Source organism: Gracilinanus agilis, chromosome 1, assembly GCF_016433145.1.
Source record: "Gracilinanus agilis isolate LMUSP501 chromosome 1, AgileGrace, whole genome shotgun sequence".
NCBI lineage: Eukaryota > Metazoa > Chordata > Mammalia > Didelphimorphia > Didelphidae > Gracilinanus > Gracilinanus agilis.
In genome coordinates this window covers 882,042-894,041 of record NC_058130.1, presented here as the reverse complement: position 1 = coordinate 894,041, position 12,000 = coordinate 882,042, and the positions used below count along the sequence as shown (strand labels likewise).

General features: G+C 55.8%; 1 protein-coding gene across 3 annotated transcripts in view; it reads right to left on the bottom strand.

Moving 5' to 3' along the window:
• The window catches only part of LOC123231066 (programmed cell death 6 interacting protein), a 31,080-nt gene extending 21,088 nt beyond the window's left edge, over positions 1-9,992 (bottom strand). For 2 of the 3 annotated variants that reach the window (XM_044659013.1, XM_044657636.1), the window contains exons 1-4: positions 9,743-9,991; positions 6,298-6,352; positions 5,572-5,641; positions 3,043-3,170 (exon numbers count right to left, since the gene is read on the bottom strand). In XM_044659013.1, the coding sequence (XP_044514948.1) occupies positions 3,043-3,170; positions 5,572-5,641; positions 6,298-6,352; positions 9,743-9,951 (462 nt within the window). In that variant the 5' untranslated portion in view covers positions 9,952-9,991. Of the gene's footprint in view, positions 1-3,042; positions 3,171-5,571; positions 5,642-6,297; positions 6,353-9,742 lie in introns of all 3 variants that reach the window. The other variant, XM_044658328.1, reaches the window with a different exon arrangement.
• Positions 9,993-12,000: the final 2,008 nt, after the last annotated feature.

The window sequence follows — 12,000 nt, the reverse complement described above, 5'->3', positions numbered from 1 at the left end:
AGGTGTGTGGTCTTACATATATATTTACCAACATGGCTATGGTAATTAAAATATTATTTTTCCTCATATCAGCCTTCATCAATTTTAAAAATAACAAGACGTTAGTGCTGCTGTGGGTTCTTCACATCCCCTCACCCACACACTGAGCAGATCTCGCCACCTCTGCTGACTCCCTCCTGTTGTTTTGAATTGGGGAGGTGCCATTTAAAAGTAGTGTTCGTGGACACGTGGGAGCTTTGAGACTACATTACCCATGATTCCAATGGGTCTTAGGGCCTGAGAACGTCGAAGGTCCCCACTCAGGGGGAGTTTAAATTCAGGGGGAGGGCCTAGAGGAGGCCCTTGACCTTCCTGAGGACTGGCTAGAAGATGGGCTCCGGCGTTAATTATAAAAGATAGGCGCGGTCATATATATTTTACCATCATGGCCATGGCTTTAATTAAACTACTAATTTCTCTTATTATCTCAGTCTTTATCATTTTTAATCGTAACACTCCTGCCATACTTGCCAAACTACCTCCTCGGGACAGGACCTAAGCACCTCTCTCCAAGATGACCACACTGGCCTCCTGCCTGACCTGTCCATCCCACCCACTGCCAAAGCCATTCCCTCAGACAGTGGGATTCCCTGTCCCAATTGGTCAACTCCAGAGGCTTGCTAGGGCCTCTCAGAGAGAACCCAGGCTCCTGTGAGTGCCCTGGCAAGGCCTTCATGATCTGGCCTCCCTGGGAACCTCCCCCGCCATCCCAGCTCCCCTTGGAGTCATTCTTGGTCCCAAGCCTGGTGCACTTCATTTCTGCCCCCATGGGATGCAGCTGCACTGTTTATCAGATGTGTACACGTGCACACACTCATGCTCTGTCACCCACAGTGAGTTGGGCCTGTCCTCCTGTACCCAGCACAGCAGACGGCTCTGAGGCCAGAGAACATCCCCACAGGGAGAGTAAGCAGCTGAGCCAAAGCCAGGCTCCAGGACACCAGGCATCTCTTCAGGACAGGACTAACGCTGGGGCTGGTACTGAGGAAAAGTGAAGCTTTAGCTAGAGGATGCCACTTTGTAGAGATGGTTAGAAGGCTCAGGGTCTTAAAGAAGATTTGCCCCAGGACCAAGCTCCCCGAGAAAGGAGAAATTCTCCCAGTCCACCTTGGCCCTCCGTGACTGAGAAAATAATAGCTATTTCCCAGAGATTCCATTTTTCATCTGTAAAGAGGCCCCTTACAGCTCAGAATTGTAAAAATGGCCGACTGCTCGCGATCGCGCAGAAGCTGCCAATGAGCCCAAGGAGTAGCTGGGCTAAAAGGCTGTGGCCAATTGGGAGAAACTGATGCATCGACTCTCTGTGATGCAAAGTCCACCCCACACAAAGAAATGGCCACAGAAGTGAAAGTCCGAGAGCCGATCGCCCGACAGCTTAAAGGAGGTGAACAGGACACGATTTCCAGAAAAAAAGGGTGGCACTCCTGGACACTAAGTCACATTCAGCCAACTGCCCCAGCCGACCAAGAAGGGGCAGAGCTGGAAAGCAGCCTAAGTGAGCAGGGCAGAACTGAGGCACAAAGGGCCTACAGACCCTGCATGCTTTGAAGCAGCGAAGAGCAAGAAAAAACCCCAGCAGAGGAAGGAGATGGAGGAATCCAGAGAAACACATACAGACATGTCTGCATGGGTGTGAAGTCCAAGTAGCAGCATCACACTGTGCCAGGCTGAGGGTCCTGGAGGAGGGACGGAAGAGGCCTCCCTGCTGCAGGCAGGGCACTCCCTCAGCTGCTCTCTGTTTTGTTCTCACTTGTCATGAGGCCCAGTGATGCCCAGAGTGGGAACAGTCAATGCCAGAGCCAAAGGTCTTGCTTCCAGTATGGTTTTTTGCTTGTGACAAGAACCGAGATCAGAGCATCTGGAGAGATGCAGAGAACCTCACTAGAGGAGAGGCTTGGGAGGGAAGTGGCCAGGAGAACATCCAACCAATTTTCTCCTCCTTTCCCAAAGGGGCCCAGGGCCCAACGGGAACAGAGTTGGGAACCCGCAGTCTTATCAAGGGAGCCAGGTTCCACTAGAGCAAGACAGAAAGAATCTGAGATTGGGAGGTAGGCGGGATCAGGCACAGAGGAGGGCTTCCAATGAGCAAAGGCCACAGTGGCCAAGATTAAGGCTCCAGGGAGGAGGAGGAGAAAGAACAGGAAAGGGCTTTCATTTCAGCACGAGGCAACACTGAAAATGGGGAACTGCCCCCAAAAGTCGCCCTACCCCATGCCTGAGGAGTACCACTACAAGATCTCCTCAGCTCTGAAGGACACCAAGCAAATCCGCAAAGAATCCCCTTCTACCCAGTGGCTTTTTGTAGTGGCGATTGGGGGGTGGGGTTGGGGGTGGGGAGGGGGTGTCTCTGCCCCTCAGCTGAACATTCGAGCCACAGCAATGGAATCAAATGTAAGAAATGACGAAGGGACAGGGCCAGAGAAGCCGGGAACATCTGTCCCAAGTGATGCAGAATGAGCAGAACCAGGGAAACAACTGGCAGCCTAAAAAGGCCCACCATGGCCCAAGAGCTGAGCAGTGATGACTGAATGGCCTAAGCACACAGCAGTGGGCCCCACTATCTGTCACGAAGCGTTGGCTGGTTTTTCTTTGAGTGGGGAGGGAGAGGGACCTCTAAAAACCTAAATTAAAAAAGAAAGGGAAGAGCCATGCTGCTTCCCCAGAAGTCCTGTACGTGCACTTGGCAGCACTGGGCCGCTGTCTGGGGCCTCAGCCCAGATGATCCAGGCTGACGGGCAGCAGGATGGGCTGCCTGGGAGATCCCCTCACCAAAGGTCTCCAAATGAAACACTGGCTGGCCACTCATCCGGGATAGCACAAGCAGCCTCTTCTTCAGGGAGGACTAACTGCACTGGGCGGATTCCGATGCCCCTCCAGCCCCCTGGCCTCCTCCCCAAAGGCATGCCAAACCCAAGTCGGTTTAGAGAAGTCTGGTGAAAGGAAGCCACAGGAAGTTCAGAGAAACCCACGAATCCCTGCGAGGCCATGCAAGCAACCGCATACCTGATAATGTTTAGCAGCGGCTTTCAGGCCTTCGTCGTTCTCCAGGTTCTGGTCGGCGGCAATCTGGCTGGCCAATGCCGCACAGTTGAATAACACACACGTCTTCTCATATCCTAAACTTGCCAGGGCTGTTTAGAAAAGCAACAACAGAAGGATAAATTCACCCCGTGGCACTCTCCAAGGACAACGGCTCCCTCCATTTTAGTTAGCCTCTCGTGGTGTTCACCGAGGCAGGGAACTGGCAGCTGCACCCCGAGAGGGCCGAAACGTCGGAAGCAAGAGGGCATCTCAGCAGGAAGTCTCCAACGAGGCGCCCAAGGGACCTGCTGCTGGACCCGGGAAGTCAGCTTTCTATGGCCCAGCCAGGCTCCCTATCCAGCCTGCCAAGGACCCAAACTGGAATCGGGGTTAGCAAACCAATCAGCCATGAGTCTCACCAAGTGCTCGGCGATGCACCAGGCACCGTGCTAAGCCAAGAAGACGCCGTCCTCCCGCCCCACCCTCCAGCCCAGACAGATACACACAAAGGAGGAAAAAGCGAGGTCAGAGAAGAAGAAGGCCTGTGTAGCGAGCGATGGGACTGCAGGGGGAAGGCTCCCAGAGAAGGCAGCAAGCGAAGGGAGAAGCCGAAGTTGAGGAGGCGGGCGGGGGCGGGGGAGGCAGACAACAGTCCAAGCATCTGGACAGCCAAAGCAGTCCAGAAACACTGGATGGCAGCATCAGGGTTCCTTGTCAGTCTAGAACACTGTGCTGGGAATCAAGGGTAAAGTCTGAGACCCTCAGGCCCAAAAAAGAATGACACCAAGGATCTCTCTACTACGGAGCTCACTGTCCCTGGCATACACTCACACTCTCACACTCACACTCACACTCACACTCACACACTCACACTCACACACTCACACTCACTCACTCTCTCTCTCTCTCTCTCTCTCTCTCTCTCACACACACACACACACACACACACACACACACACACACACACACGGGGACCAGATGTCTGTGACTCCACTGGTAGGGAGAATCCCCAGGGAGGACAACTCCCTCTCCCAATGCAGGTCGGAGCCCCCTCTGCACCTGCAAAGACTTCAAGAGAGTTCCAAGAGGGTCTGGGGCTCCAGTGAGAAACGGGGCTCGATGCCGCCCATGTCCCTGCCCCTGAGGCCAGCCCCCTGGAGCTCGGCCAGTATGAGTGAATGTCTGATAGCAGATGGCCATGTTACTAAATGTTCTCTCGCTGTCTAAGGCAGAATACTCCCAAATTCGGGGCTGAGTGCCAGAGGCGGCCAGGGAAAGAGAGGGCCAAGAGGGATGGGGAAGGCGTGGCCCAAACTAGTATAAAGGAGGGACCTGGGGGTTGCAGGGCAAAGCGGGGAGAGGAAAGGTCCAAGCAGGAATGAGAGCGAAAGGGAAGGACGGAAATCACAGCCAGATGGGGTCCTCCAAAGGCCGGGAGCTGACTAACCAGCCTGCAGTCCATCCCGATAACCCCAGCAATAAGAAACTATAACGGCAATGATCCGGGGGAGCATCCTTAGGAAAACAGCCTCATACACCTGAGCGAGGTGAGGGAACGGCCAGTCTGGGGACCTCATTGGGATTCCCAAGGGAAGGAACGCCCACTGGCAGTGAAGGGCAGTGCCAAAGGCCTCACCCCCTGAGGGCTCGTGGCCAGAAGGAGGCAGAAAAGGACCTGAAGGGAGGTCCAGCTCCCTCCCCACAACACAGTCCGAAACGGAAACCAAAGACTTGGGATTGCAAAGGCTAGTCAGAATGGGCAGGCGTGGCCCAGGAGGAGTCGGGAACACCCATCTTGCTCCTTCTCGGCAGAGCCTGAGGACCGAGGGTGCAGGCTAACATGGACCCTTTCGGGTTCAGCTAGGTGGGAGGTAATCTGGCAAAACTTTGCTCCTTTCTCTTATGAATTCTTTGTCACGAGAGACAAGTCTCAGTGGGGGAAGAGGGAGGGGGATGCTGGAAAATAAAAGTAAAACTAGACGGGCCTATGAGACAAGAATCTTCGGGCCGGGGGGGGGGGGGGGGGAGGGTGGAGCTGGAATTCTGAAGAAGGGTGACTACTGGACACATTTCCCCTCCCTCTTGGTTAGCTTTGCCCCACAACAGCCAGCTAAGTGCTGCTAGAATGGACCAATGGAAAAGCCCCAGGCAGCACCAGGAAGGGAGAGAGGATTCAAAGCACACCAGAGAGCAAAGTCCCCGGCAGCATGCAATCTGGGCAGTAGCCCAAAGAAAGGGAGGCAGGACGAGACGGAGCAGACATGAAGTGAGCATGAGACACAGCCAGAGTCATTAGGAGCTCAATCTAGATACAAGCCTCACCTCTGAAGCTCATTACCCAAGTCACACGGGACTCCTTGAGTTCTGAGATCTACTAAGGAAGAGATGGAGAGGCTGAACCCCACCTGACAAGGGATTTCCCACTACTAGCCTGTCTACGAAGTAACAGAAGCGAAAAATAAAGGCTGGCCACCAAATTTCCCGGCGTGGATTTTCACACAAATTACCTACCCAGCTTTACAGACCCTCCGAAAAGCGATCCTTTGTCAAAAGCGTCCTTCCAGGAAAAGGTCAGGCAGATCTGTATTGGGAAGAACAGAAACGCAGCCCCTGAGCGGTCGGGAGGGAAGGAGCCAGAACCCGCTCCGATTAGACGGGCCGGGCCCCAAACTGCACACAGAAAAACACGAAGACGCCCACCAGATCGAAGGGAGCCTCTCACACGCCACTCAGCAAGAAGTCACGTTCACATACGGCTGTGCAGACAAGCTGGGCTCAAGCCCCCAAACACAGGACTAAAAGGGCATTAACATGCTCAACAGCCGAGACGCTCTTGGAGAAGCACTGAGTCGCAATGGCAGCAGGCTACCGATCTTCTAAAGTAAGAAAGTGCACAGGAGAAGGCTGGCCAAAGTGCTTTTAGGGGAGGTCCGAGCTCCGTGCAAATCATGCTCTTTGATTCTCAATGGGCTAAGGAAAGCCGGCGAGACAAAAGGGATACAAATGCAGCCCCAGACTTTACCGTCTGCCTCTAACAGGTGATTTCTAGGCAATGTGGCTTCCACGAGAAAGGGGGCTCCCAAAGAGGGTGAACTCGCAAGCTTCTCCAGTGATGGCTCCCTCTCACTAACTGTCAGTTCTGCGCCCCCCCCCCCCCATTCCAGCTCTCCATCCCCAAAGCACAAGCAAATCTATCTCACGTGCCCTGGATTGAAAGAAATGAAAATAAACATTTACCTGGTTTTCAGAAAATGGAAATTTAGGTTCAATGGAACAAATCTGATCATAATACCTAAAAAGCAAAACCAAAATGAGTAACCACGACAGTAAGCCGCTGCCCATCATTTCCAACCCAAAGTCAATTAGCTCCTCAGCAGTGAATTCACCCTGGGCTCTCGGTTCCCTTGAAGGCGGCTCCATCCCTCACTGTCTTGGCCCTACTCTCGGCCCAGCCTCCAAGGAAGCGCCACTCGGAATTGCAGAGAGCCTTTGGTTTCCCAAGACATCCCAAGGATGCCCGAGAGAGGCCTGGGGCAATGCCTCAGGCATTCCTGAATGCTATTCTTTGCTCAGATTCTCTAGAGTTTGGCTTGGGTTCAAAGGTCATCCACACCCACTGGGCACTTCACTCTCAGAATCCTGGGAGCAACACTCCATCATGAGTCTTTGCTGACTGTCCTGTTCACAGCGCCTCGTAGCCACAGACCACAATCAGTCACGACAGACAGAAAAGCCTTCGATTCAGGGGCAGCAGAAAGGCACTCACTAAAGCTCTGCAATTTCCCACAATGCTTACAGACCTTGTAAAGAGGCAAAAATTAGTCCTTCCGTTCTCCTCCACCCCAAAGAGTTCATTTATAGAGACTACAAGCTTGAGTGGTTTGGGGCCAAGGGGAGATCCGTCACGATCCCAAAGCCAAGCGGTTCTCCATATCTGGCTCGTCTTCTCTCCTCCCTTGGCCCCTAGGAATTGCACGATCACCTCCATGCAGATGACTCCCCTGAGCTTCAGGCCCACACCACCACCCGCCTAATGAACCGTCCCCACTGCGGATCTCTGTAGGCATCACACCCTCAGGGGTCCTCGTCTTCTCTCTCCCTTCAAACGTCCCCATTTCTGAAGGGACCGCCATCAGCCTCCCAGATCCAGAAGCTCAGCACTAGCTTGCACTCCTCCTTCGTCCTCACCCACAAAGTCAAGTCGCCAAATCTTGCACCTCTCGCATCCAGCCCTTCTCTTCACTACCTACACTGATAAGATCACAGGTTTGGGGGTTTTTTAATCTGGGGAAAAGAAATCATTCAAATTTAAAATGTGAAAAAGGTTTTGGACAGAGTCGAAGCAATAAGCAAGAATACGCATACCTCGAATATCTGCAATATTACAGATCACAAGAGATCAAAATAAGAGGATTCTCCACTGAGGACGAAATGTTCCCAATATTTCTATTCGCAAAATAAATACCAAGTACAAGATGATGGGGGAGGGGGGTGGGGAATCAGGAAAGGCCTCACTGGAGAAGGTAGCTGTGGAGCAGACCTTTGCCATAAACCAGGGAGTGAAGACCGGAGAGAAGAGAGCCTGGAGATAAGCAAGTTGTGGAGTTATCTTTCGCTCCCGTCCAACTCTTCAATGCCATTTAGGGTTTTCTTGGCAAAGACCCTGGAAGAATTTGCCATTTTCTTCTCCAACTTACTTTACGGATGAAAAAACTGAGGCAAAGTCAGTGAAATGACTTGGCCAGGATCACCCAGCTAGTAAATGCTGGATTTGAACTCTAAGATGAATCTTCCTGACTCCGGGTCCTGCACCCTATCTATGGTGCCACCCAGCTTACCTGGGCAAGGAGACTAGGCAAGACATGAGGAGACCCTGAACTAGGCTAGTCACCACGCGATTGGAAGAGGACAGACTCAAGGCATGTTGTGAAGGTAAGGTCAGTGGCAACTGATCTGACACATGGGGGAAGTGAGTTCCACCAAGACTGTAGACCCAAATGACCACAGAGATGGCAGCAACAAGGAGATTCAAAAGAGGAGTGAGTGGGAAGACATGCTGAGTATGAGATGAAAATGTCTGAGAGGCAGCTGGTGAAGTGAGCCTGGAGGGCAGGAGAGAGTCTGGGGCTGATCGTACAGACCTGGGAATCACCAGCTCGGAGATATTTAAATGGAGGGAAAGGAGAGAATGGAAAACCCAGAGAGGAATGAAAGACAAAGTGGATGCTACCTGTGAGATGCCTGGCTAAGCACTGGTAGAGACAAGCCAGGCAGTCCCTGCCTTTGAGGGAAGATTTCCGCTCCAAGATGGCGAAAAAGGCCGCTGGTCCTCAGAGTCCAGGGCATTTTCCAAGGATACAAACACTGATTCCTTTAGCGGGACCCTGAGATGAGGAGCTGTGGCTGCTGAGGCAGACGAGGTTCTAGAGAGAATCTCCAGAGGACAAGGTGGGGTCAAGAGTGTTCGTTACTGCAGAGAAGATTAAGAAAAGGCCATCTACCTGGGCAATGAAGAGATCCCTGGAAACTCTGGAGAAACCTGAGATTGTCACCAGCCCTCGAGCACTACACAGCTGGCCTCCTCTGGGAGCATCGCCTGGAAAGCCGAGGTGGCTGATGGAAACTCAGGGTCAAGTGGGGCAGGTGGCCAGAGAGCAGGAGAAAGACAGAAGGACAGGGAGGCCACAAGGAGGAAGGGTGGCCCGATTCCCTTCCTTCCCTGATGCGGACCTCAGTTCCCTCCCGGGATGCTACATATCTGCTCATTGTGACTGCCAGGACAGCAAGAAAAGATGGGAAGCAGGATGTCAACAAGCCCAGAGAGCCAGGACAGGAGGGCGCTGCTGGGCGGGCAGTCAGTCTCACAGAGAGAGCCTGAGGCCTGCAGTGGCACCGCTGCCTCCACACATCACCAGGGGCAGGTGCCCCCTCAGACACAGATCCTGGCAGCAGTTCCTGCCCTCTCTCTGTTCTGCTCTTGTCCCAACCCTCCCCAGAACTCTCCCTCCAGGTGTGGGCGCTGCCCCACAAAGAAGAGAAGAGCTTGGCGACTTTCCCAGCTCAGCTCTTGACAGCCAGGCTCCACAAGACAAGAAGGTGTGAAATCACCAACAGAGGGCAGGGAGGCTCCGAGCTCTGGCCAGGGCTGGCTAAGCAAGGGTGGGAGCCCAAGGGAGCAGGCCCACGGGGACCTCTGGCCTCTGTGCAGTCTCAGGCAGTGGGTGGCCCCGGGCAGACAGGCCCAGAAAGCTCGAGCTCCAAGAGCAGAGGTCAGGCCAAGAAAAATCAGGGCAGGAGGAGCCTCTAGGCCTGTTTTCACTCCCTGGGCCAGTCTCAGGGGTACAAGGCGTGAATGCTGGCCCGAGGTCATTCTAGCAGATGCTCCAACTATCCCTGTGGATAGGTGAGAGCCCGGTCAAGGGAGCCTCGTCGTGGGGACGCGCGTAATAGGGTCACCCCTGCGGGATTCCTGCTGGGCCGCTCCGTCTTAAGAACCTCTCCCTCCACCCCAATGCACCTGGGCTCATCTGACCCAGGTCAGGCCCGGCCTTCTAGGCCGCGGCCCAAAAGGCACTTAGGGTGGGGCTCCTCTCCCACAGAAAGGCGCGACCCCCCGCAGGTCCTGGCCCCCAGAATCCCCTCCCTCGTGACCCCTTCCTCAACTTCCCCACTTCGCGCTCACCGCAGCAACGTGTCCAGCGCCGCGTCGTGACGGTCCAGCGGGCGGCCCAGCGCGGCCTTGCGCAGGCGGCTCAGCTCCTCAGCAGCCTTGCCGAACTGCGCCGCGTCCTCGCTGCCCGCTGGGTATGTCTGTTGGATGAACTTGGTTAGCGGCCGCGCCACGTCCACCTCGGCCGCCTTCTTCAGCGGCGCCGACACGAACGACGCCATCGCCGCGACCCCAACCTGCCCCGATCCGCCGCCGCCGCCCACTCCCCGGCCCCGTCAGTCGACCGGCACTTCCGCTCTCGGCCCTGCGCGGGCGCGCACGTCAGCTGCGTCATCGTGACACGCATGCGCCCGTCCCCGGGAGGGCCCGGCTCCGCCCCTCCGCCGCGTGGAGATAGAGTACAGGGCGGGGCCTGGAGAATGAGCGCCGGCGCTAGACGCCCTCTAGTGGGAGGGGCTATGGAACGTGTTGCGCTAGCGCAGGCTCCACCCAAACCAGTCTTTCCACTCTCAATGGGCGGGACTGGGAAACGACTACGGGGAAAGGGCCCGGACAGAGTGCGCGTGCGCCAAACCCTCACGTTACCCCGTGTAGTGTGTGTGCGCGCGCTCTTTTTCTTACGTGCACTACAACACAAAAATCTCAGCTCCAGGGGGATATGCGCATGCGTGCGACCTGGCGTCCCCAGAAGTGTTCCGGCCTAGAGACACGGGACCCCCAAATGCGCGTGCGCAGACCTCCTACTACTTCTCCAGGGTCATATGTTCTGGGGGAGGGGCATGCGCAGACTCACTCGATAGGACTTAAGGGAGCGGGGGAAGCAGGTAGAGGCGGGACAATAATCACTCAGACCAGGATCTGGATCCCTGCCCAAGCTCCGGGCGTAGCTTCCCCGTTACGAGTGTTATTAGCAGCGGGGTGAGGGGCATGGGATCTGACCCTTGGACCCTGCAGTCTCACTCCCAGAAAGAAAGCCTCGCCCCTCCTCCACTGGCCGGGTCTGAGTGCCTGGCCTTCCCCTCCCCACACCCCTCACGTAGAGCCCCGGCACCTTCTGCCCCAGCTGGAGAGCTCAAGCCCAGGCCCAGAGCTGATAACAACAGCCCGGGGCCCTCGTGCCCACGTGGCCTTGGCCAGCGAGCACTCATTAGGCACCTGCTGTGTGCCAGGATCCCTCCCAGGGCCAAAGGCAGCGCCCTCCAGGGAAACAAAGGGCCTGGGGCTGCTGGAGGTCTTCCATTCAAGGAAACAGCCCAGCCCCGAGGCCTCACGGGATGTTAGAGGCATGGCTTTGGCCCCGCGAGGCACCCAGAACAGACACACTCCCGAGTGGCTCACTGATTAAAGGACGGAGGCGGCGGTCCGCTCACTGGCCACCTCCAACCGAATGCCCAGGGCAGAGGCGCCAGGCTTGTGGTGGGCAGATGGGGGTCAGGGGGGTGCCAGGGTAGGAAATATTTTGGTTGGATCCCGGAGGCCTCAGATGGGAGCCACTCGTAGCTCTGGGCTGGCACGAGGTGGATGCTGGGTAAATGTTCCTTCCCTACAGCCTCTGCTCACTGGGAAGCTGGAGTGACCAGAGGAGGGTCTGCAGGAGGAGGGGCAAGCAAGGTCTGGAGCCTGAGGACGGAACCTCTTAAAGGAACTGGGGGAAGCGTTTCTAACTGTGCGGCCCCCAGGGGAGCTCATCCTCCTGGGGCAGAGCCCAGAGCTGCCCTGGCTGTGAGAGCGGGAGCCAGCCCCTGCTGCCCCTCCCACCCCCAACACGCACGCACGCACGCACGCACGCACGCACGCACACGCCTTCCCCCTCCCCCCAGGGAATCACAATTTAATCCCGGTTGCTGTGGCTGCCAAAGACTCCAATGAGAATTCCACGGGCTCTTTGGGCCCACTTGTCTTTCCACTCTGGCTACTTATCACCCCACTGACCCCTGCCTTATGTCCTGGAGGCTAGAGCACTGCGGGGGTGGGGAAGGGGGGGCCCTCGGACCATGGCAGAGCCCAGCCCCAATGCCCCGCTGGCCATGAGGTCCCCTCCCACCCTTCCGCAGGCAGTCAGTTCATTCACACTGAGGCGACACAACACTCATAGAGAATCATAGAGAAACCCAACCACAAGTAGGCCCTCAGGCCAGGCAAAGCAGGAGCCCCAAAAAGGGCACAGCAAGACAGAATGGACGAGAGAGCTTCACACGCTGAATCAGCCCACGGAATCCGGCCACTCGTGCCCACCTCCATTGGTGTTTGTGGGTCAGTCCTCTGCCCCT